Consider the following 27076-nt stretch of genomic DNA (forward strand, 5'->3'; position numbering starts at 1 on the left):
CATAAAATGGGTCTGTATTTGGATCCTGTAGAATTTTGTAATGATGAATTCATGTGTATTAATTTTTGACATTTTTACATTGTGCATGTCTGATATTTATAGGGGAATGAGAGAATAAGGGTCCTTCCTGGCTTTGTATTTTATTTCACTCCATTAAAAATTTATCTATTTTAATAAAATACATTAATTATAGATAATTTCAACTTATTTAGTAGATAGAGTTATGTAGGATAATTTTCTTATTCCCTAAGTATATTTTAGATGTGAAGGTAGGATATTTTTTCCTGTGGAAAGCTACCAAACTATTATCAGAAGAAAAAAAAATCTTATCAAAACCTGTACACCTAACTTTAGACTAACTTCCGTTCATACTTTTAGAGAGAAATGTCTATTTCCTCTGTTTTAAAATTCAGAGCAGCTAACAAATAAAATTTTATTCAAATGTGACACTTCTACTTCCAGACAAAATAGAGTAGTAATCAATGAGATTTATCTGCCCACCTGAAAAACAACACGTAAAATATATGAAATGGGTTTTTAAGATACGTGATATCAGACAATAAAAGACAATGATTCTTAGAGAAAGGGAAGCAGACAAAATAAGTCTTAAAATTGTGTCAACTTGTTTTATTGCATTTCTAGGCTGTGGCACAAGAAAGGAGAACCTAGGCAGAGCCCTGCAAAGGGTACTGAGAATCAGGGAGACCAGTGTGGCTAGAGTTCCCAGGACAGCATACTAGAGAGAAGTTTCAAAGAAAGAGATCCCTGGGTATCCACAGAGGGTTCCCCTCAATTATGCAGTGAATGCTAGTGAAATAACTACGCAAAGCTGGGGAAAGAACAATTTCAGAGAATTAGAGGGAACAAGTGCCTGACACTCACATGGGACCAAGAATAATGCCTATTCTCACCAGGCAAATTGGAAAAATTTACAGTTCACAAGGCATTAGGTGGAGCACTCCAGAACATCTTGCCTCCGTTAGCAAGCATTAATTACCCCTAGACTGAACTTTGTTCTCCATTCAGCTCATAGACCATAACAGCCAAGTCTTGAAAACATCCAACTATTGCAAAGTAACTTAAATGCACCGCAGAATAAAACTAAGGAATATTTATATGAATACAAACATACCCAGCACCCAACAAAATAAAATTCATAATGTCTAGCATATAATGAGAGATTATCAGGCATGCAAAGAGATAGGAAAATATGTTCCTTAATGAAAAGAATAATTCTTCAATCAAAACTGACCCAGAACTGACACAGATAGTAGAATTAGAAGACAACAACATTAAAAACTGTTATAAATGTATCATACAGGGGCACCTGGGTGACCCAGTCAGTTGGGCACCTGATTCTTGATTTTGGCTCAGATTGTGATCTCATGGGTTATGAGATGGAGCCCTTCATCAGGGCTCTGTGCTCAGTGGGTATTCTACTTGGGGAGTCTCTCCCTCTGCCCTTTCCCGTTCTCCCTGCTTACGTTCTTTCCCTATCTCGAAAATAGATGATGAAGTCTTTAAAAAAAAATGTATATGTTCAAAAAGTTAAGTAGAAACATGGAAGATATAAAAAAGATCCATGTTAAACTTCTGGAGTTGAACACTACAATGTCTGAAATGAAAAATACACTGGATTGGGTTTAATAGATTAAACTTTGCAGGAGAAAGGATTAGAGTATTTGAAGACATAGCAGTAGAAACTATCCAAAATGAAACCAGAGAGGAAAAATAAAATTTTTAAACGAAAATAGCATCCATGACATGTAGGACAACTTCAAGTGACCTAATATATTTATAATCAAAGTCCCAAAAGGAGTGTATGCTGGGGGTGGGGAGGGTGTATATGTGTGTGTGTATCTTGGGAGTGTGTATGTGTGTGTGTGCATCCAGGCCTGAAAAATATCAGAAGAAATAAAGACTATTTTTTTTCAAATTTGATATAAACTATAAACCCACAGATTCAAGAAATTTAAACATTTAAGTAGTAAATGGCAACGATCTCTATATTACTAAAGCTAGAGAATTTTTTTAGATTTTAACCCCTATTCCCCCAAATGAGATTATTTCCTTTTCCCAAAGAGATTATTGTTTTTAAAACATGCTTTTTGATAATGAAGGGTTTCATAGGATTTTGGTTGTCATGTTCTTGCAGAACAGATTACAGTGGATTAAAGGATTATGAGTTTCACAAATGATTTTAATAACATTTGTTTCTTAATAGTGTGGTTATAGCACCCATGTCACAATAATCAGGCTAATCTCTAAATCTATCATGATTTATTTTGAAACAGTTTTTCTGCAGAGAAGAGCTGTAACATTTATATTCATGTAGACATAGCTATGTATAATCTTTTACTTATTTCTCACTTATTCTTGCAGGAAACATATTTCATCAGACAAGTTGACTTATTGATATCTACATTAAATAAGTTTTAGCAAGATTGGTTGCTAGTATCTAAGAAATGAGAAGTCAAGCAATAATATATAAAAAATGAAATTTAATTTTAACTACTTTGACCATTATTTAAGGTCAAAGTAAGTTGTGGTAAAAATTGAATCCTACAAAAATACTTGAAAGTAAATCTTAGAAGTACTTAAGAAATTTTCTTAGAAATGCCAGGATGACAGTGAAAATGATGTAAGGACCTCTGAAAATTTTCCTTCCATGAAAGCTGGCAAAAAATGTCGCAACTTTTCCAGAATTCTAGAAATTCACCAATGGTTTGCCTATTCAAGAAAAAATGGCTGTATCTCAGCAAGAATAATAAGTCTTATGGTGTTTTAACTTGTCCTATTGTCATCCCCTACTCTCTAGCTCAGCACTAACCTTAAAAAATAACAGCCATGCATTCCTGGTATCAGAGGGAGTAAAATGGAACTGGAGTTCTTTAAGACCCTCATTTCCCCCAAATTGTTACTATTTGACATCTTCGGTGATTTTCTGAAAGCCACCAATAGGAAGGATTGTCCTTATTTGATCTGGCTTATAGTTTGACCAGTGCTAACAGCCTCTTTTTGGGGAGCATTAGTCTAAAACAATTACAGGGAAGAGTTTTAACTTCATAGCTATTTTAGCTGGCTTAACAGTTAAGCCAAACAGTAGACTAATCAAAGAGCTTAGAAGGAGAGGCTGGAAGAGATGTTCATATGTGCCTTGAAAAACAACATGTTTTTTGAAATATAGAAGGCCATATGCATCCATAGGGCTGTGCACCTTCTCAGGAAAGTCCTGGGAAGTTCCTAAACTCCCCCCTCTAGCAGACTATAGCACTCTGCATACAAGAAGCAAAGGCCAAAGCAAAGTTATAAATTGCCTAGCTGAGTCTTGAATCCTGCCCCAACCACATACAAAGCCTCTCAGCAAACACTTCGAGTTTTAGTTCAGGTGTTTAAGGAAACCTCTATTCAATTAGCTGCCTGGTAAGCAAATTAGAGACTTTAGTGGCCATACATAGCAAAGAATACAGACTTTACAGAATTAGTTCAGAGAAATCACTGAACAAACAAGAATAACAAGTAACAAAAACAACAACCCTGGGAAGGGGGGAGGGAAGTATCTGATTTCCAGAGTTGCCACATTATATTATTTAAAATGTCCAACTTTCAACAAAAATTTGCGAAATGTACAAAGGAAGCATGGTTCATGCACAATGCATGATGTTGGACTTGCTAGACCGAGAATTTCAGTCAGCTATTTTAAATATGTTACAAGAGCTAAAGAAAAACATGTCTGAAGAACTGAAGGAAAGTCTGAGAATGAAAACTCACCAGGTAGAAAATATCAGCAAAGATACAGAAATAAAAAAGAAATCAGATGAAATGCTGGAGTTGAAAACCATAATAACTGAAATGAAAATTTCACTCGGGATTAACAGCCAATTTAAGCAGGCAAAGGAAATAATTAGTAACTTGGAGATAGTTCAATAGAGGTAATACAATCTGAGGAACAGAAAGAAAAAAGAATGAAGAAATACTGACAGAGTCTCAAGAGACCTGTGGCACACTATCAAGAGTACCAACATATACATAAAAGAAGTCCCAGAAGGGGCGCCTGGGTGGCTCAGCAGGTTAAAGAAGTCCCAGAAGGAGAGGGGAGAGAATGGGACTGAAAGAATAGTTTTTAAAAAATAAATAAGGGGTGCCTGGGTGGCTCAGTGGGTTAAAGCCTCTGCCTTCGGCTCAGGTCATGATCTCAGAGTCCTGGGATCAAGCCCCACGTAGGGCTCTCTGCTCAGCAGGGAGCCTGCTTCCTCCTCTCTCTCTGCCTGCCTCTCTGCCTACTTGTGATCTCTGTCTGTCAAATAAATAAATAAAATCTTAAAAAAATAAAAATAAAAAATAAATAAATAAGAGCTGAACCCTTCTCAAATTTGATTAAAAACATTCTATACATCAAAAAAACTTAACAAACTCTAATTTAGGACAATCTTAAAGAATCCACAGAAAGGCTCATCATAATCAACTTGTCAAAAGGTAAACAGAGACTCTAGAAAGCAGCAAGAAGGTGACTCATCATACAGAAGAAATTTTTTTCTTTTTTTTTTTTAAAGATTTTATTTATTTATTTATTTGACAGACAGAGATCACAAGTAGGCAGAGAGGCAGGCAGAGAGAGAGAGGAGGAAGCAAGGTCCCTGCAGAGCAGAGAGCCCGATGTGGGGCTTGATCCCAGGACCCTGGGATCATGACCTTAAATGAAGGCAGAGGCTTTAACCCACTGAGCCACCCAGGTGCCCCAGGAATTTTCAATCATATTAACAAGTTGTTTCTTATTTGAAGCCAGAGAGGCCAAAGGCATTGAGATGACATATTCAAAGTGAGGAGGGGTAGAATAACTGTCTACCACGATTTCTATATCCAGACATATTTTTCTTCGAAAGAGAAGGACAAAGTAAGATAGTCCCAGGTAAACAACAACTGGGAGAGTTTGTCACTAGCTGACCTGCCCTAAAAAAATATGGGAGTCTTTCTCATTGAAGGACACTAGATAGTGACACAAAAAAATAAAGCATACTGGTAAAGTCTGCTTCATAGGTAAATATAAAAGACAATATATATGTATTTTTGTTTTTATCTCCTTAGCGTTCTCTTATTTGATTTAAAATACAGCTGCATAAAAATATAATAAGCTATTTTGTTGGACACACAATATATAAAAATTAATTTGTGACACTAACAACATGATTGTCTCATTAGACAAAGTAAAATATTTGACAAAATCCAATGCCCTTTCATGATACAAACACTCAACAAACTAGGAAAAGAAGTGAATTTCCTCAATTTTTTTTCAAAGTGAGTTTTCTTTTTTTTTATTTTTTAAGATTTATTTATTTATTTATTTGACACAGAGAGAGAGAGAGAGAGAGAGAGATCACAAGTAGACAGAGAGGCAGGCAGAGAGAGAGGGGGAAGCAGACTCCCCGCTGAGCAGAAAGCCTGATGCGGGGCTCAATCCCAAGACCCTGAGATCATGACCTGAGCCCAAGACAGAGGCTTAACCCACTGAGCCACCCAGGTGCCCCAAACTTCTTCAATTTTTAAAAGGGCATTCATAATAAATTTGAAGCTGATATCATATTGAATGGTAAAAGGCCATATGCTTTCCTCAAGTCTGGCCTCCCTAACACTTCTATTCAGCATTGTACTAGAAGCTCAAGCCAGGGTAATTAGGCAAAAAAGAGAACTAAAAGTCATCCATGTTGAATAGTAAGTGAGGTCAGCAGGTTGTAGGGTACAAAAATCAATATATAAATATCACATGTATCTTATATATTAACAATGACCAATCTGAAAATGAAATTAAGAAAAAATGTATTTACAGATGAACAAAAAATTAGTCAAGGAAGTGCAAAACTTATATGGAAAACTACAAAACACTGAATGAAACTAAAGACATATAAACAGAAAGACCTTCTGTGGGGTGCCTCCATGGCTCAGTTGGTTAAGCAACTGCCTTCGGCTCAGGTCATGATCCTGGAGTCCCTGGATCGAGCCTGCTTCTCAATCTGACCTCTCCCTTTTCATGTGCTCTCTCTCTCTCTCTTAATCTCTCTCTCTCAAAAAAATTAACTAATTAATTAGTTAAAAAGACATTCTGTGTTTATAGAAAAACTAAAATAATTGTTAAAAGAAAATATTGTTAAAATGAATCTCTGTCTCCTTGGATGAGGCAGCAGTTTCTTGGTTAGAACACCAAAAGCTCAAACAACTGAAGGAAAAAACAGATCAATTTGACTTCGTCAATATTAACAACTTTTGTGTATCAAGTTACCTTACCGAGAAAGTGAAAAGAAAACCCACAGAATAGGAGAAAATATGTACCAATCTGTACCTGACAAGTGTCCAATATCCAAAAGGTGTATATTTTTAAAAATTACAGCTGAACAATATTTAAAAACCCAATTTAAACATTGGCAAATCATTAATTTTTCCAAAGAAAATATACAAATGGTCAATAAGTATAGGAAAAGATGCTCAGCGTTATTAATTATTAGGGAAATGCAAATCAAAACCAAAATGAGAAACTATTTCACAATGCATAGGATGGCTATAATAAAAATAATGGAAAATAATTGTTGGTGAGGATGTGGTGAAATCGGAACTCTTAGTTTGCCGGTGGTATTGTTAAAATGATATAGCCACTTTGGAAGACAATTTATCTATTCCCCCAAAATGTTATAGTAGAGTTACAATTTGAGCCAGCAATTCCACTCCTAGATATATATATCCAATTCAAGAGAATTGAAAACATGTTCACATAAAAATTATTAAATTATTCATATTAGCAATAAACAACCCAAATGTCCATCACCTGATGAATGACTAAACAAAATGTGGTATATCCATGCAATTGAATATTATTTGATAATAAAAAGGATTGAAGTATTGATACATGCTACAACATGATGCTAAGTAAAAGAGGCTAGTCACATATTGTATTGTTTCATTTATATGAAATGTCCAGAATAGGGAAACTCATTGAGATGGGAAGTAGATTAATAGTCTCCAGGGGCTGTGGGGAAAGAGAATGTGGAATAACTACTCATGGGTATCAGATTTTCTTTTGGGTGATGAGAATGTTTTGGAATTAGGTAGTGGTGATGGTTTTACAACCCTGTTCTAAAACCCACCAAATTATGCACTTTAATATGGTGAATTATGTAGTATATAAATTATCTTTCAATAAATAAATGCCATCATAATAAGTAGTATTTGTGCTCAGCTGATCATGGCACTGTTATGTGCTATGTAGATTAACTTGAGAGACATAGACATAGATAATTTAATAGTAAGATGTATAATATATTTTTTAAAGTCAGATTCATTATAATCTAATACATATACTCTAAAATTCTTATCATTAAATTTAAATTATTTTATTCTCTTGATGTTATAATTATTTGAGAAACACATCTCACACTTACCTTTAAAGGAACAAGTACAATAATAATGGACATTTAAGGGAAATTCTTTACATTGACTATTCATGACTAATAGAAACTAAAATCTGAGAAGTTAAGTAGGATTGTCAGATGCAATATGTCACTATTTGAACTTTTTACATAAACTCTTATTTGTATAACATTTTGTTCATGTTTTAAAAAATGTATAAATAGATGAATATGACTATTTATAAAATTTTTTTTTCAGGACAAGCAAATAAAATAGCCAAAGAAGCTGCTAACAGATGGACTGGTATGTATTATAATGGTACTCACAAGCTATAGTTAAGCTTTTTCCACACTTACTGTGATATGAAATGCAGAAGCTATTGTACCTAGTTTTGTTCAAGAAAATACCTTTCCAGAAGTGTATGTATTAAGTTTTGTTTTTTGTTTTTTTAAGATTTTGTTTGTTGGGGCTCCTAGATGGCTCAGTCAGTTAAACATCTGCGTTTGGCTCAGGTCATGATCCCAGGGTCCTGCTCAGCAGCAAGCCTGCTTCTCCCTCTCCCACTCCCCCTGCTTGTATTCCCTCTCTTGCTGTCTCTCTCTCTCTCTCTCTCTCTGTGTGTGTCAAATAAATAAATAAAATCTTTAGAAAAATAAAAAAATAAAAACTTTGTTTGTTTATTTTTAGAGAAAGAGTGCACACAAGTGTTAGCAGGGGGAGGGACAAAGGGAGAGAGAGAGAATCTCGAGCAGACTCTGCACTGAGCCTGATGTAGGGTTCAATCCCATGATGCTGGGTTCATGACCTTAGCCAATACTGAGTTATACATTTAACTGAGTGAGCCATTCAGGCATCCCTGTATTGAGTTTTTATTAAATCATTATATTAAATCATTTTAGTTACTTAAGTTTTTTTTTTTAAGACTTTATTTATTTGACAGACATGTCACAAGTAGGCAGAGAGGCAGACACAGAGAGAGAAGGGAAGAAGCAGGCTCCCCGCTGAGCAGAGAGCCTGATGTGGGGCTCGATCCCAGGACCCTGAGATCATGACCTGAGCCGAAGGCAGAGGCTTTAACCCACTGAGCCACCCAAGCACCCCTACTTAAGTTTATTTTTTAAAAAATCATACTGTGAGTCATTTTGTATGTAAAATACAATGTATTTTTGTAAAACCAACGACTGCTTACAGTTTAACTTCTGTGTAATTTTTCCTAGATAAGTCACTTGGGCTAATTACTTAAGCTTTATGATTTTAGTACAAGATAAAACTTCAGGAATTTTATGAATCCTAAAGATTTGTCTTCTTGTTCATGATAATAATAGCTAACATTTGTTGAGGGCTGGACTATAAGTCAGGCATCACAAAGAGTACCTGTGGTGCATTCTCATTTTATCTCTGCAACAATCTTGTGAGTTAAATAGGATTATCATCCCTAATTTTAGCAATGGAACTGAGGCCTTTGGGAGCCCATGGCGACACATGGGCTAGGCAATGAACAGGAATTAGAATCCAGCTTTTCTGATCCCAGAGTCCAAGCTCTTACCACTACATGATATTGTCTTCTTTGTATACCTGCTTTCATATAAATACTTCATTAATCCATTTGCCAATGGATATACACTCTGGTCTACACCAGAGATGTTCTAAGAAATGAGAATTAATAAGGTATTTTCCGCTGTGTCTTAAAGTGTAGATGACAATTAATAAGGATTATTATCAAATATATACAGGTGTGATCGGTATTGTTAAAATATGTCTACAAATTACACTGACATTTTTCTAGTGTTCTAAAGTAATGGTAATTGAACTTTTACCATCCTGGTAAGAGTCTGTAATACCTTCACATGTACCACTCATCATCGTTCTGTTTGACTGGGAGAGTATGGGTAAAATTATATTGACACAGAGACGCAGAAAATTTAAAGTGACGCCTTCAGTCAAAGGTGGTTAGTCACTGGATGTACAAAGGTTTGAGCCAGGTTTCCTGACTCTGTGTCGAGGCTTCTGTATGTCACACAACATTCACGAATCACGTGTCCTTGTCTATTTTAGAATTAAGTAGGTTGATAAAATAATTGTAATTGTCCTTTTGTTCTGATAAATTTGCAATCTTATTTATTACAAAGTAATACATTTCATAAATATTGTAATGTTTTAGTGATGAGAACTGACGAGGGTAAAAACAGCAAGCTAACATTGACTAAAAGAGAAAAATGAGATGTGTGTCCAATAACTATAATTAAATAATAAATACATTGATATCAATAGAAAATTTGAGAAATACAAAACTTTGAGCAAGGAAGACAAGTGGACTCATAGGTTAAAAATAAGACAAAGTGATTTCCTGCAATAGCTCTCGGGAAAGCAGCTCAGTAAGCAGTAGGAACAAGCAGCCTTTGTATATGGTGAGAAGAACTTCACTTTGAAAGGAATGTGGATTGTGTGCTTTAGCTGCTGTATCACTTACTGAACTTCTCTGAACCTGCTTCCTCTGTGTAGATTATATCTACCTTACGTTTTGGGAGAATTAAATAAAACAGTTTGTAAGCCCTTTCACGCAATGTTAGATACATAGATAAACAAATACTCCCCTTTCCCGTTATTCTCTTAAAAAATCCTTTCATGAAAACAAAAAATCCTTTCATGTTTTCCACTTGATCATAAACGTCCAGTTATGAAAAAAGGAATAATTTGAACTTTTTCCCCTTATGTTATTAGTTGAGAAAGAACCTGAAACTGTTAAAATCATGTAGGAAGGAAGATGTTTTTAGCACAGCAGAAACAGCTGTTGGGAGCCATATTTCCATTTGAAGTTACAACTTGATCCTTCCAATTTAAAAGTGTTAAGAAAAGCATGGAGTTTAAAACAAATTACACCTTAGAAAACCAACCTGTCTTCAAAACAAAAAGAAAACATCGGTAATACTTGTAACCAGAGATTGTTACCTACTTATTAGTTAAGGTTTTGCTTTCTTTTTATCTAAAAAATTTCTTAAAATGTGTCTAGAATGGAAGATAGTTACTGTTCAGTAATTCATTATTTCAGTTTTATAAAATGAGAGATGACCTTAGGGTATAAATATAACTGGAAATATCACATCTAAATGATTTATGGCATTAAATACACCTTATTTTTTTTTTAAAGATTTTATTTATTCATCTGACAGAGACCACAAGTAGGCAGAGAGGCAGGCAGAGAGAGAGGAAGGGAAGCAGGCTCCCTGCCGAGCAGAGAGCCAGATGCGGCTTGATCCCAGGATGCTGGGTTCATGACCTGAGCCGAAGGCAGAGGCCTTAACTCACTGAGCCACCCAAGCGCCCCTTAAATACACCTTAAATGTCAGTTAACAACTTATATAAAATCTTGCATAATAATTAAGATAGTGGAGTTTTTATGACTTTGTGTGAGAGGCATCTCCGTGAGTGAGGAGGGGGATAGGTGTTGTGAGGTCCTAAACACAGATTTCACGTTTATGATTTTGCCCATCTTTATCTCTGCATATATCCTGGGGATGCCACCATGGAAATAAACAGAAATCCTACTACTCGTAAGGCTGTTTCTTTAAAGGGAAAAAAAAAAAAAACTATTTTTTATCCATTTATAAAAATTTCCACATAATAGGAAAATTTTATTTGACAGGGAATAAATTATCAAGATCGCAGGTAACATTGTCTTGAAGGCAGACATCCAGCAGGCCGAGACAGGTTTAGTCAGTCTTTTGGAGTTGGTCCATGAAGCGTTGTTGTGGATAGGCTTTTGTTTGGTCTTCTGTTCGTTTTAATCTTTGGAGATTTAATCGCTTCTCAGCCTTTTGGCAAAAATCGAATGTAATCTCTGGATGTTTATAATAAAATGGTTCCTTGCATTCATGTGAACCAGCAACTCCTTCCTGCTAAGCCTGTAACCTTACTGTGCTGCCTTAGTTTTCTCTCTCCCAATCCAGGTTTGAAGTCTGTTCCTTCATGCTTCCTACAGTGTTGCATCTGTTCTCTCATTTGCTGGCAGTCTTTCTGTGCTCTTGGAGTCTGTTCTGGAAGCTATACACATAATACTTTCTCTTTTCTCTTTAACATACATAACCCTTTGGAATTATCTAGTAATAAGTTAATATTTCTCTCTCAACTCTTGTGTCAGCTTGAAGGTGTAAGCTGTCTACCTTATAGGTACCTGTAATAACTTCATACCCGTCTCACGCAGCAGTGGGCCCCGTGTTAAGTATTTAACTGTGACTGACAAGAATGTATGGTTATGTAGACTCTAGGAAAACGAAACAAATCATTCTGGAGTGTCTCATGTTAGTAGTGGTCTCTCATAGGTCCCCAGGAAAACTAAAGATTTGCTTTAATCTGTTACATAAAGATTCATTTTTTAACATCTGCTGATACTCCATTACAGTTTAATTTAAAAAACTGGGGATGTTTTGTTAACACTCTATTTGATGGAGTAGTAGTCAGGTGAGAAACAAACTTCATCCCAAACATGTAATTATTATTCGGTACTTGGAATTAAATTTCCTAAAATGATATATTTAAAGGTGATCAAACTTAAATCTGTTAAAGGTAACAAATTACCCTTAATTTGTTAAGGGTAACATAACAAAATATAGACATAGCTCAGAGATATTACAGGTTCAGTTCCAGACCACTGCAGTAAAGTGAATACTGCAATAAAGTGAGTCAAATCAATTTTTTGCTTCCCAGTACAGGTAAAAGTTATGTTTTTACTATACTGTAGTCTATTAAGTATACAATAGCATTATGTCTAAATAAGTAAGGCACATACCTTAATTTAAAAATAATTTATTGCCAAAAAGCGTTAACTATCTGAGCTTTCAGTGAGTTGTAATCTTTTTGCTGGTGGAGGGTCTTGCTTCCAGGCTGATGGCTGCTGACTGACCAGGGTGGTGGCTGCTGAAGGTCACGATGGCTGTAGCAATTTCTTAAAATAAGACAATAAAAAAGTTTGCCACATTGATTGACTCTTCCCTTCACAAACAATTTCTCTGTAGCGTGTGATGCTGTTTGTTAGCATTTTATCCACAGTTGAACTTTCAAAATTGGAGTCCGTTCTCCCAAACCCTGCCCCTGCTTTAACAACTAAGTTTATGTAACACTGTAAATTCTTTGTTGGTCATTTCAACAGTCTTCACAGCATCTTCACCAGGAGGAGATTTCATCTCAAGAAATCACTTGCTTTGCTCATCCATGAGAAGCACCTCCTTATACCTTCAACTTTTAACCTGAGATTGCAGCATTTCAGTCCCATTCAGGCTCCACCTCGAATTTTAGTTCTCTTTTTGTTCCCACCACATCTGCAGTTACTTCCTCCACTGAAGTCTTGAACTTCTCAAAGTCCTCCTTGAGAGTTGGAACCCACTTCCACCGCACTTGTTAATGTTGATATTCAGACCTCTTCTCATAAATCATGAATGTTCCTAATAGCATCTAGAATGGTGAATGCTTTCCAGAAAGTTCTTAATTTACTTTGCTCACATTCATCAGAGGAATCACTCACTATCTATGGCAACTATAGCTCTATGCAGTGTATTTCTTAAGAAGATTTGAAAGTCAAAAATACTCTTTGATCCATGGGCCACAGAATGGATGTTGTGTGAGAGCACAGGCAGAGTCAATCCTTCAGGGCTTAATTTGAACAGAGTCCTTCAGGGCTCTAGGATTTTCAGAATGGTAAATGAGCATTGGTTTCAAGTAAAAGTCACCAGCTGTGTTTGCCCCTAACAAGAGAGTCAGCCTGCTCTTTGAAGCTTTGAAGCCCAGCACTGACTTCTCCTCTTTAGCTATGAAAGTCCTAGATGGTGTCATCTTTCAGTAGAAAGCTGTTTCATCTATATTGAAAATCTGTTGTTCAGTGTATGATCTTAGCTAGATCTTCTGGAGAACTTGCTGCAGCCTCTCCATCAGCACGTGCTGCCTCTTCCTGCATTTTGATGTTATGAAGATGGCTTCTTTCCTTAAACCTCATGACCCAGCCTCTGCTGGCTTCCAACTCTTCTTTCTGCAACTTCTCCAACTCTCACTTCTCAACCTAAAGAGTACTGAGGAGACTTAGGGCCTTCCTCTGGATTAGGCTTTGGTTTAAGGGAATTTTGTGGCTGGTTTGATCTTCTATCCAGACTACTCCAATTTTTCCATATCAGCAATGAGGCTGTTTCACTTTCTTATCATTTGTGTGTTCACTGGAGTAGCACTTGTCATTTCTGTCATGAACTCTTTCTTTGCATGTACAACTTGACTGCCTGGCACTAGGGGCCTAGTTTTCAGCCTGTTTGGCTTTTGACATGCCTTCCTCACCAAGCTTAATCATTTTTAGCTGTTGATTTAAAGTGAAGGATATGCAATGCTTCCTATCCCTTGAATACTTAGAGGCCGATGTCGGGTTTATTCATTGGCCTAATCTCAATATTGTTGTGTCTCAAGAAATAGGGAGGCCTGAGGAGAGGTACAGAGATGGGAGAACAGCCAGTTGGTGGGACAGGCACACAAAATATTGATTGATTAAGTATGCTATCTTATATAGGTGCAGTTTGTGGTGCCCCAAAATAATTGCAATAGTAACATCAAAGATCAATGCTCATAGATCACCAGAACAAATATAATAATATTAATGAAAGAGTTTCAAGTATGTGAAAAATTACCAAAATGTGACATAAATACATGAAGTGAGCAACTGCTATTAGAAAAATGGTGCTAATAGAATTCCTCTATACATGGTTGCCACAAACCTTCAATACGTAAAAACTGCACTATCTTTGAAGTACAATAAAGTGAAGTACAATAGATGAGATTAGATAGTTATATTCTTTTTACTTTTTCTTTTATTATATTGGAATAAAGATTTAACCATAAATCTTTGTACACAATTTACTTTGTTTCCTTGGGATAAATCCTTGTAGGTAGATACAATACCTCTTCTGTGGCAAAACGCATTTTAAATTCCCCTCAGAGGACACGAAAGATACCTCTGCTCCTATCTTAGTCTTAAGATAGGAGAACTACCTTCTATTCTACTCTCCCCTTCTCCTCACACTGACCTGATTATCTGGGAACCATCATTATCTGTGAAAAAGTCTAGAGAGAATGTGTACCCTTTGGGTAGGAGCAATTTAATTCCTGAGCCTCTGCTGTGGAAATGGTGGAAGAGACACCATTGTTATCTTTCCCTGTTTTTGGATTATTCCTAAATTGAGTATTCTTTAATGGCAGCTAATCTCCTGCATTTTTAAATATGCAATCTCATTGCTCAAAATACTAATTAAAGAATATTCTTTCTTCGGAAATGAATTGCCATTACTTTTGAAAATAAAGCACATTTCCTATGTTGACACTTCTGAAGGTAATAGAAATAACAAAAAAGAATTATATTTAACATGTTGTATGATTGTGTTTTTAATTCTTAAAAATATTTCTCAATTTTCTTTATAGATAATATATTTGCAATAAAATCTTGGGCCAAAAGAAAATTTGGTTTCGAAGAAAATAAAATTGATAAAAACTTTGGAATTCCAGAAGACTTTGACTACATAGACTAAAATGTTCAATGTTGGTAAAGGATCTATGTACTTGTGAATATGTAATTTTTAAAATGTTATTCAAATGTACCGAATTGCCATTTACCTGTAATTGTGTTTATCATTTAATTAATTTTAAGTGCTCGCTTCGGCAGCACATATACTAATTAATTTTAAATAAAGTACAAAGTGAACATGGTTTTCTCTTTTTTTGATCTATCAAAAGCAGGATTATGACCATATTCCCAGGTGGTCATCAAAGTAGGATAATGCAAATAAAATCATCTACTTTACAAATAATTTTTTAGGGATCACAGACATCATGACATGATAACATTTTTTTAGTTTCACTCAAATATTAAACATTGAGAACTAAGGGTACCTTTGAAGGTCCTATTACAGACATATACCCACACATAAATACTTGGAAAAAAACCTTTAAAACTTTAATGGATTCTCTACTATTTTTCATTATTTAGTGGAAAATGTATGTGGTTGATTTTCACTATACTGCATCATGTTTGTGAATTTACTATAGAAAAAAATACAAAATGTTGGTGTACTCAAGTTTAGAGTTAGGTAGTAATTTCTCAGTCATGAAAACTTCTTTTGACTTTTTGATGCCCTTTTACTGTAAAGAACATGCATGGGACCCTTTGTCCCATTTTATGCACTTTTTATAAGATACAGTGGCATTAGCCTGCCACACATCACCTACTAGAGTTCAGGGATTTTCTTTTTTTCAACTACATTTTTAAAAAGCAAATGAAAAATAGTTTGTTTTGTGTGTATAACTTTTTTTCCAGTTCAGCTTGGGTATTTAGAGTATGGGCAGGCACTCTAAGAAAAACTTTAAAAAAACTAAAACTAATGTGTGTAATGCTCTTTACTCACATGCCTTAATTTTGTCTCATACTAATTTTGATGTTCTTTTAAGTAACTTGAATAAGATACCCCATATGTCTGAAATGACCAAACACCATCCAAACCATTTGTTGGTGAATCTGGCCTTTGTATTGCATGGAGTCGCTCTGCGCCTTCTTAATTACTTCCTGGAGGTTGGGGGGAGCAAATTGGTCCATCTTTGTTCTTTGTTCTCAAGGCTATTTTATGTTGCCTTAGGGCAACAGCTCTTTTCACAGGAGAAAGTATTTGAAGTGAGAGACAAAAGGACAAAAAATAAAAATAACTAATCATAAGCCTTTCCCAGAAACACCAATTGTGGAAATTCCAAAATTTCTCAGATACAGTTTGCTATTTATTAGAAAATATACTTCTTTGTTTAAAGAGAGTGTATGTATCTTCCAAAAGGAAGCCATTTCTAATGATCCTTAAAAGATTTTAGGTACCTTTGTAAAACATGAAGTATAATTAGCGTATAGTATTATATTAGTTTCAGGTGTACAGGGTAACAATTGGACATTTGTATACTTAGCAAAATGATCACCACAGTAAGTCTAGTTACCATATAAAGATATAGAAAAATTTTTCTTATGATCAAAACTTTTAAAATTTACTCTTGGCAACTTTTAAATTTGCAATGATGTTATTGGCTATAGTTACCATGCTGTGCATTACATACATTACATCTCCATGACTTACTATTTATATAACTGGGAGTTTGTACCCCTTGATCCCCATCGCACATTTCGCCTACTCTCCACAGCCTCCCCTCTGGCAACTACCAGTGTGGTCTCTGTATTTATGAGTTTAGTTTGGTTTTGTTCTGTTTGCTAATTTTTTTAGACTCCACATACAAATTCCATGCATTTGTCTTTCTGTCAGACTTATTTCACTTAACATAATACCATCTAGGTCCATCTACATTGTTGCAAATGGCAAGGTTTCATTCATTTTTATGGCTGAGTAGTAGTATTTTGTACCACATCTTTATCCATTCATCCATTGATGGATACTTAGGTTGTTTCCATTTCTTCACTATTATAAATAATGCTACATTGACCATAGGACGCACCTATCTTTTCAAATTAGTGTTTTCATTTTCTTTGGATTAATATCCAGAAGTGGAATTACTGGATTTTCGTTCATTTTTACCTTTTTTAGAGAACCCCATACTGTTTTCCATGGTGGCTGCAGAAATTTACATTTCTATTAATAGTACATGAGAATTCATTTTTCTCCACATTTTCACCAACACTTACTATTTTTTGTTTTTGATAATAGCCAATCTGACAGGTGTGAAGTTATATCTCATTATGGGTAGTGATGTTGAGCATCTGTTCATGTGTCTATTGGCCATCTGTATGTCGTCTTCAGAAAAATGTATATTCAGATCCTCTGTCCATTTTCTAATTGGATTATTTTTATATTGTTATTGAGGCATATGAGTTCTTTATATTTTGGATACTAACCTCTATTAAATATGTGATTTGCAAATATCTTCTCCCATTCAGTAGATTGTCTTTTTTTAACTTTTTTTTTCTGTATAGAAATTTGTAGTTTGATGTATTTCCATTTGTTTATTTTTGGTTTTGTTGCCATTGTCTTTGGAGTCCAATCCAAAAAAATATCACCAAGAGCAGTGTCACAGGGCTCACTGCCTGTATTTTTTTATAGGATTTTTATGGTTTCTGATCTTACATTCAAGTCTTTAGTCCATTTTGAGTTAATTTTTGTATATGGTATGATAGTGGTCCAGTTTCATTCTTTTGCATGTGGTTGTCCAGTTTTCCCATCACCATTTATTAAAAAGCCTTCCTTACCCCCATTGTATATTCTTGCCTCCGTCATCATAAACTGATTGGCCATATATACTTGGGTTTATTTCTGAGCTCTCTACCTGTTCCATTGATTTATGTGTCTGTTTTTATGCCATTTACCATTCTGTTTTGATTAATATAGTTTGAAATTAGGAAATGTAATACCTTCAATTTTGTTCTTTCTCAGGATTACTTTGCCTATTTAGGATTTTTCTGTTAGTTAGTTTATAAAGATGTAAAAGATTTTTATATATTAGTTTTGTACCCTCCAGCTTCACAGAATTGGTTTATTATAATGTTTTTTTGTGGAGTGTTTAGAACTTTCTATATATAAAATCATGTCCACAAATAGTGATAGTTTTACTTCTTCCTTTCTAAATTCAAGTGGCTTTTGTTTATTTTCCCTGCTTAATTGGTCTTGTTAGGACTCCAGTACTGTGTTGAATAAAAGTGGTGAGAGTGGGCATCTTTGTCTTGCTTTTGATCTTAAAGGAAAACCTTTCAGCTTTTTTGCTGTTGAGTGTGATGTTAGCTATGGGCTTGTCACATATGGCATTTATTATGATACGTTATGTTCTGTTTATATCCACTTTGTTAAGAGTTCGTATCCTAAATTGATGTTGAATTTTGTCAAATGCCTTTTTTACATCTGTTGAAATGATCATATGATTTTTATCCTTCATTTTGTTAATGTAGTGTATCACACTGATTTGGTCTGTAATGTGTGTGCGTGTGTGATGTCCTTCTCTGGTTTTGTTAGCAGGGTGATGCTGGCTTCATAAAATGAATTTAGGAGCATTTCCTTCTCTTCAGTTTTTTAGGAAGAGTTTGAAAAGGGTAAGTATCAAATCTTCTTTGAATGTTTGGTAGAATTCACTGGTGAAGATGTCTAGTCCTGGGCTTTTGTTCATTGGGAGTTTTTTACTACTGATTCTCTGTTCTTACTAGTACTAGTAATCAGTCTATTCAGATTTTTTATTTCTTCCTGATTCCATCTTTGAAGATTGTATATTTCTAGGAAATTTTCCAGGTCTTCTAAGTTGTCCAGTTTGTTGGTATATAATTATTCATAATAGTCTCTTATGATCCTTTGTATTTTGGTGACATCAATAGTAATTTCTCCTCTTTCATTTCTGATTTTCTGAGCCCTCTCTTATTTTTTTTTTTTAAAGATTTTATTTTTAAGTAATCTCTACATTCACTCTGAGGCTCAAACTTACAACCTCAATATCAAGAGTCACATGCTCTATCAAATGAGCCAGCCAGATGCCCCAGCCCTCTCTTAAGGGTTTATCAATTTTATCTTTTCAAAGAACCAGCTCTTAGTTTCACCGATCTTTTCTATTGTATTTTCTAGTCTCTATTTCATTTATTTTTGCTGTGATCTATATTATTTCCTTCTACTAACTTTGGCCTATTTATTTATTTGTTTGTTTGTTTATTTATTTATTTGACAGAGATCACAAATAGGCAGAGAGGCAGGCAGAGAGAGGGGGAAACCAGGCTTCCCACTGAGCAAGGAGCCCGATATGAGGCTTGATCTCGGGACCCTGAGATCATGACCCGAGCCGAAGGCAGACGCTTAGCCGTCAGAGCCACCCAGGTGCCACTTTGGCCTTTATTCTTCTTCTAGTTCCTTTAGGTAAAGTTAGATATTTATTTGCGATTATTCTTGTTTCTGGAGGTAGGCCTGTATGGTTGGTTATAAACTTCCCTGTTAGAGCTGCTTTTGCTGCATCCCATAGATTTTAGTATGTTGATTTCCATTTTCATTTGTCTCCATGTGTTTTTTTATTTCTTGATTTCTTTGTTGTCCTTTGGTTGTTAAATAACATGTTTAATCTCCATATATTTGTGGTTTTTCCAGTTTTCTTCTTATAATTGATTTCTAGATTTAAACCATTATGGTTCAAATCGATGCAATTTCTGGGGCACCTGGGTCACTTAGGTAAGCATCTGCCATTAGCTCAGGTCATGATCCCAGAATCCTGGGATCGAGCCCTACATTGGGCTCCCTGCTCAGCGGGAAGCCTACTTCTCTCTTTCCCTCTGCTGCTCCCCATGCTTGTGCTTTCTCTCTGGCTCTCTCTCTCTAATAGATAAATAAAATCTTAAAAAAAAAAAAAAAGAATTGATGAGATTTCAAGCTTTTTAAACTTACTGAGACTTATTTTGTGGCCAGCATATCTATTCTGGAGAATGCTCTATGATATTTGAGAAAAATGTGTATTCTGCTGCTTGGCACCTTCTTTTTTCTTTTAAGTCCATATTATGGGGCTAACAAGAATGATTGAGATGGGGTCTGTATATGAGCCAACCAGAGACTAGGCTACCCTCCCAAGCCAGTAATGTGCTTTTTTTTCTTAAGATTTCATTTAGTTTTTTGAAAGAGACAGCACTAGTGGGGGGTGGGAAAGGCACAGCAGGATAGAGGGAGAGAGTCTCAAGCATATCATGCTGAGTGTGAAGCCAGATGCAGGTCTCAATCCCATGACCATGAGATCACAACCTGAGCCAAAACTGTGGATGCTTAATGAATTGTACCACCTAGGTACCCCCCCAGGAATATGGTTATTTCTTTCTTTCTGGGTTATTTATTTATTTATTTATTATGGTCAGTTAACCAACATACAGTAATTTGGTTTTAAGTGTTTAAACTAACTCTATAGGTGGTAAGATGGGACCTGATTTATATTATTTGTCCATCTGCGTGGTATAAATATTTCTACCATACAGATATAATAGATGCAAATAATGTCAAGAATACAAAGAAGGATAAAATGTAAAATAATTAGGGAGTGATGAGTTATTACCTTCAATATTATTGTTTTTAATATATAAGGGTTCATTATAGTTCATGTAATTTAATCTTTAGTGATGGCTGTGTTTAACAGGTGGTTCACTGCTACTTAACACTTGGCTTGCCTACCCTAGCACATCATTGTTCTTCATCTTTAAGAGCTGCTTTTAAGGAGTGCTTGGGTGGCTCAGTGAGTTAAAACCTCTGCCTTTGGCTCAGGTCATGATCCCAGGGTCTGAGATCGAGCCCCGCATCAGGCTTTCTGCATAGCAGGGAGCCTGCTTCCTCCTCTCTCTCTCTCTGCCTGCCTCTCTGCCTACTTGTGATCTGTCTGTCAAATAAATAAATAAAATCTTTAAAAAAAAAAAAAAAAGCTTCTTTTAAGCTTGCTTTTCCCCGGAAATAGAGATACTGACAAAGAAGCACAGGGCATTGGTCCAGCCAATCTCTAGGAAATCCTTCATCCCAGGCTGGTTTTTTTATTGATGTGAAGACTGAGTACAACTGGGGTAGAACAAGAGTCAAATTACTAGTGATCCAAGATCAAATTTGGTTTGGTAAATAATACTATAACTGATACTCCCAGTATCTTTCCAAATGAATTATGAAGTTTAAAAGGTATTTGAGAGCTGACATCCATCTCTAATTAGTCTTCTTCACATGTAGTTATTTTTATTTATTTATTTTTTAAAGATTTTATTTATTTATTTATTTGACAGACAGAGATCACAAGTAGGCAGAGAGGCAGGCAGAGAGAGAGGAGGAAGCAGGCTCCCTGCCGAGCAGAGAGCCTGATGCGGGGCTCAATCCCAGGATCCTGGGATCGTGACCTGAGCTGAAGGCAGAGGCTTTAACCCACTGAGCCACCCAGGCGCCCCTGTAGTTATTTTTAAATCTCACTATCCTGTTTTTAAAGAATACTAGGAGAAAGATTTTATAGTCTCCTAATAAGTTTCACAGTTGTTCAGGGCCAGATCGTATCACTGATGTCCCTTCTGAGGTTGGTCCAGGACCAAAACGATCTGTAAGGATGAATTGGATATGACTTTTCCCCTGATGTTTGCCATATCATTAGTCTAATGGGATTACAAATTTCTTTGCCTGTCTCCGAAATAGATGCTATTATCCAACTTTATCAAACGTGCTTCTTTTTAAGGGATTAAAAAAGGAAATGAATACAGTTGGCCAGCCAAGAAACAAGAAACAACCCTTATAATTCTTGAACACAAAAGTCTAAATTGTAAACCTGATAAAACTGTTTTTTTTTTTTTTTAAGAACCTGATTGGAATAAAATAGGAAACATTTTCAGCCAATATGGCATCATTTGTAAGAGCAGTTAAAATGTGACAGATGGTAGGACTGTATCTTAAAATCACACATAAACTCATTTTCAGGATATGCTTTCTGAATATTTTCCCTATACCAAGAGAAAAATGTACTGCATTATGAAATGTCCCACAGCATTGAATTTAAATATACTTATCTCAGCTTAATTAAATATATATATATATTTGTGAGAGATGGAAGTCAGATAACATGGCTGCCTTTAGAAGCATTCGTTGAATCTCAAAGGCAATGATTTCTATTAACCAAGATAGGCAACTTACAACCCCTAGAGCCAAATCCAAGGCCTGATTTTTACAGCCCTTGAGCTAAGGATGTCCTTTTACATTTTTTAATGATGTAAAAATGGACAGGAATATGCAACAGAGGGTGTTTATGGCCTGCAAAGCCTAAAATTATTAACTGTCTGACCCTTTACAGAAAAATTTGATCAAAAAGGTCAAAAACTGACAGCCTGTGGGCTGCATATGACCTGCAAGGTATGTTTTATTTTGCCTAAACTGTATTTTATTTTTTAACTTAGAATACTTGCCAACATATCCCCATGGAAGATGTCACTTGCAAATTGATATTTTTGAGCTTCTTTTGGAAACTGGATGACTTAGTAATCTTAAATCCTCGTTATACATGGCAACAAATCAACTAGAGGTAGTAGGACTAACTAACTCAATGGTAATGAGTTCTTTTCTTGGAGGAATGCCAGCATATAGCTTGCTTGCTTGCTTTTTTTTTTTTTTTTTTTCATTAAGACTTTTTTATTTATTAGGGAAAGAGAAAGCACATGCATGTGCACACACAAGCAGGGGGAGCAGCAGAGGCCGAGGGAGAGAATCTTAAGCACACTCCCCACTGAGTAAGGAACCTGAGGCAGGTCTGGATCCAGGACCCTAAGATCATGACCTGAGTGAGCTGAAATCAAGAATCAGATGCTTATCTGACTGAGCCATCCAGGCGCCCCGCAGCTTTCTTCTTTAAGTCACAGTTTTATATCAGTTTGACAAACTGACCTGAGATCAAACTTTAGTTTCAACTTTTCAAACTGCAGAACAAAAATCCTGGTGCTATTTTTTAAAATTGTATTGTATTAGTTTATAAATTAACATAGAGAGATTTGATATCTTCATGATGATGAAGCATCCTATTCAAGAACCAAGAGCAGGTAATACCTTTCCACTTGCTCAAGCATACCTTTGTGTTTTTCTAAAGATTGCATAATTTTCTTCACGTGGATTTTTCACATTTCTTAAGTGTATTCTTTTTTCCCCCAGTTTCAGTTTTCCAGTTTTTTTCTTTTTCTTCTTCTTTTTTTTTTTTTTTTTTGAGAGAAAGAGAAAGAACATGAGTGGGAGGAGGGGCAGAGGGAGTGGTAGAAGCAGACTCCCCACTGAGCAGGGAGCCCGATGTGGGACTTGATCCCAGGACCTTGGGTTCACAACCCGAGCTAAAGTCAGACACCCAACCAACTGAGCCACCCAGGCACCCCTATTTTTTTTTTAATTGGAATAGCGTTGACATACAATGTTATATTAATTTCAGGTATACAACATAGTGATTCAGCAATTTTATACATTAGTGTTCAGTGCCAACATTTTTTTAATTTTTTGTCTTTTTGATACTATCCCTTTTGATTGGTATGAGGATATTTAATTGTGGTTTTGGTTTGCATTTCCCCTGCTGATTAGTGATGTTGAGCATAAGCAAAGTCATCATCTGTCACCATGTAACATTATTACAATATTATTGACTATATTCCTTATGCTGTACTTTTCATCTCCATGACTTGTATATTTTATAACTGGAAGTTTGTACCTCTTAATCCCTTTCACTGACTTTGTCCACCACTGACTTTGCCAGATTGTTCTGGCAATCACCAGTTTACTGTCTGTATTTAGGAGCCTGTTTTTTTGTTTGTTCATTTGCTTTGTTTTTGAAATTCCACATATAAGTGAAATCATATGGTTTCTGCCTTTTTCTATCTAACTTACTTCCCTTGGAATAATGCCCTCTAGGTCTATCCATGTTATAGGAAATGGCAAAATTTCATTCTTTTTTGTGGCTGAGTAATATTTCATGGTGTGTTTATATACATCTTTATCCATTCATCAGTGGACATCGGGTTGCTTCCATATTTTGGCTATAGTAAGTAATGCTGCAGTAAAACAGGACAGCAATAACTTTTCAAATTAGTGTTTCATTCTTTTTGGGTAAATACCCAGCAATGGAATTCCTGGATCATATGCTATTTCTATTTTTTTTAGAGTTTTATTTATTTAAGTAATCTCTATACCCAATGTGGAGCTTGAACTCGCAGCCCTAAGATCAAGAGTTGCATGCTCTCTCTCTCTCTCTTTTTTTTTTTAAGATTTTATTTATTTATTTGACAGAGAGAGAGGGACACAAGCAAGGGGAAGTGGGAGAGGGAGAAGCAGTCTTCCCGCCAAGCAGGGAGCCCAACATGGGTCTTGATCCCAGGACCCTGGGATCATGACCTGAGCCAAAGGCAGACGCTTAACAACTGAGCCACCCAGGGGCCCTTAGAGTTGAATGCTCTTTAAAAAATATGGAAGAAGAGGGGTTTCATGCTCTTCTGACTGAGGAACCTCCACACTGTTTTCTTTTCTTTTTAAGATTCTATTTATTTATTTGACAGAGAGAGAGATCACAAGTAGGCAAAAAGAGAGGGGGAAGCAGGCACCCTGCTGAGCAGAAAGCCCGATGCGGACCTCAATCCCAGGACCCTGAGATCATGACCTGAGCCGAAGGCAGAGGCTTAACACACTGAACCACCCAGGTGCCCCTCCACACTGTTTTCTACAGTAGCTATCTACATTCCCATCAACAGTGCACAAGTGGTCTCTCTTCTCCACATCCTTGCCAATATTTTTTATTTCTTATCTTTTTGATACTAGCTGTTTTGATTGGTGATATTTAATTGTGGTTTTGGTTTGCATTTCTCCTAATGATTAGTGATGTTGAGCATCTTTTCATGTGTCTGCTGGCCATCTGTATATCCTTTTTAGAAAAATGTTCAGGTCCTCAGCCCATCTTTTAATTGGAGTGTTTGGTTTTTTGGTGTTGAGTCATACAAGTTCTTTTGGATATGAATCCTTTTGGGGTTAATTTTTGAATACTAACCCTTTATTAGATATATCTTTTGCAAATATCTTCTCCCATTCAGTGGCTTGCTTTTTCTTTTTTGTTGATGGTTTCCTTTACCATGCTAAAACTTTGTATTTTGATGTATCCCCAGTAGTTTATTTTTGCTTTTATTTCTCTTGCTTGAGGATAGGTATACATAAATATGCTGCTAAAGTTAATGTTCAAGAGATTACTGCCTGTGTTTTCTTTTAGGAGTTTTAGGGTTTGAGGTCTCACATTTAGGCCTTTAATCCATTTTGGTTTATTTTTGTATATGCTGTAAGAAAGTGGTCAGTTTCACTTCTTTGCTTGTAGCTGTCCATTTTTCTCTATACCACTTACTAAAGAGACTGTCTTTTCCCTGTTGTATAGTCTTGCCTCCTTTGTCATAGATTAATAGACTATACAACACAAGGTTTGTTTCTGAGTTCCTTGTCTTGTTCCATTTAACTATGTGTTTATATTTTTGTGCCAGTATCTTACTGTTTTGATTACCATAGCTTTGTGGTATATCTTGAAATCTAAGATTACGATACCTCCAACTTTGTTCTTTCTCAAGATGGCTTTGGCCAGTTAAGGCCTCTTGTGGTTCCATAGAAATTTTAGGATTATTTATTCTTGTTCTGTGAAAAATGCTATCGGTATTTTGATAGGGATTACATTGCATCTGTACATTGCTTTGGATATTATGGATGTTTTAACAATGTGTGGCTCTCGCAGTCTATAAACATGGTGTATTTTTCCATTTATTTGTATCACCTTCAGTTTCTTTTATCAGTGTTTTATAGTTTTCAGGGGATAAGCCTTTCACCTCCTTGGTTAAATTTATTCCTAAATACTCTATTCTTTTTGGTACAATTGTAAATAGGATTGTTTTCTTAATTTCTTTTTCTGCTATTTCATTATTTATAGAAAAGCAACAGATTTCTGTGTATTAGTTTTGTATTTTGCAGTTTTACTGAATTCATTTATTCTTATAGTTTGTGTGTGTGTGTGTGTGTGTGTGTGTGTGTGTGTGTGTGTGTGTTTTCTGTATGTAGTATCATGTCATCTGCAAATAGTAAATGTTGTACTTCATCTTTGATGGCTTTTATTTCTTTCTCTAGTCTGATTGCTGCAGCTAGGACTTCCAAAACTGTGTTGAATAAAATTGGTGACAGTGGATGTGTTCATCTTATTCCTGATTTTAGAGGAAAAGATTTTCTCTTTCTACCATTGTGGGTTTTTCCTTTATGGCCTTTATTCTATTGAGATATGTTCCTTATAAAATCACTTTGTTGAGAGTGTTTTATCATGAATGGATGTTTTATTTTATCAAATGCTTTTTCTGCATCTATTGAGATTGTCATAGTTTTTATCCTTTCTCTTATAATGTAAGGTATCACATTGATTGATTTGTGAACATTGAACTGCCGTTGTATCCTAGGAATAAGTCCCACCTGATCTTGGTAATTGATAGTTTTAATTTGGTTTGTTAATTAGCTAATTGCTAATATTTTGTTGAGGATTTTTACATGTGTTCATCAGGGATATTGACCTGCAGTTTTGGTTTGATTTGGTTTGATTTGGTTTTGGTTCTGTATTGCTTTTGTCTGGTTTTGGTATTAGGGTAATTCTGGCCTTGTAGAATGAATTTGGAAGTGTTGCTTCCTCTTCTATTGTTTTGGAATAGTTTGAGGAGAATAGTATTAACTCTTCTTTAAATGTCCTGTGAAACCATCTGGTCCAGGACTTTTGTTTGTTGGGAGTTTTTGATTACCAGTTTACTTTCGTTACCAGTAACTGGTCTGTTCAAATTGTCTATTTCTTCTTGATTCATTTCTGGAAGATTATATGTTTCTAGGAATTTATCCATTACTTCTAGGTTGTCCAGTTTGTTGGCATATAATTTCTCATAATATTCTCTTATATTTCTTGGTGCCAGTTGTTATTTCTTCTTCATTTCTGATTATGTTTGAGTCCTCTTTTTTTCTTGATGAGTCTGGCGAAAGGCTTATCCATTTTGTTTATGTTTTCAAAGAACTAGCTCTGGGGCTCCTGGGTGGCTCAGTGGGTTAAGCCTCTGCCTTCTGCTCAGGTCATGATCTCAAGGTCCTGCGATCGAGCCCCACATCGGGCTCTCTGCTCAGCAGGGAGCCTGCTTCCT

The 27076-nt window shown here is 35.6% G+C and overlaps 1 protein-coding gene across 2 annotated transcripts in view; it reads left to right on the plus strand.

Moving 5' to 3' along the window:
* MND1 (meiotic nuclear divisions 1) overlaps positions 1 to 15060 on the plus strand; it is a 69553-nt gene extending 54493 nt beyond the window's left edge. The window contains exons 6-7 of one of the 2 annotated variants that reach the window (XM_032862539.1): positions 7654 to 7698; positions 14842 to 14951. In XM_032862539.1, the coding sequence (XP_032718430.1) occupies positions 7654 to 7671 (18 nt within the window). In that variant the 3' untranslated portion in view covers positions 7672 to 7698; positions 14842 to 14951. Of the gene's footprint in view, positions 1 to 7653; positions 7699 to 14841 lie in introns of both variants that reach the window. The other variant, XM_032862532.1, reaches the window with a different exon arrangement.
* The last annotated feature ends 12016 nt before the right edge of the window (positions 15061 to 27076 follow it).

This window comes from Lontra canadensis, unplaced genomic scaffold (assembly GCF_010015895.1).
Source record: "Lontra canadensis isolate GAN:19392208 unplaced genomic scaffold, GSC_riverotter_1.0 scaffold1, whole genome shotgun sequence".
Lineage (NCBI taxonomy): Eukaryota > Metazoa > Chordata > Mammalia > Carnivora > Mustelidae > Lontra > Lontra canadensis.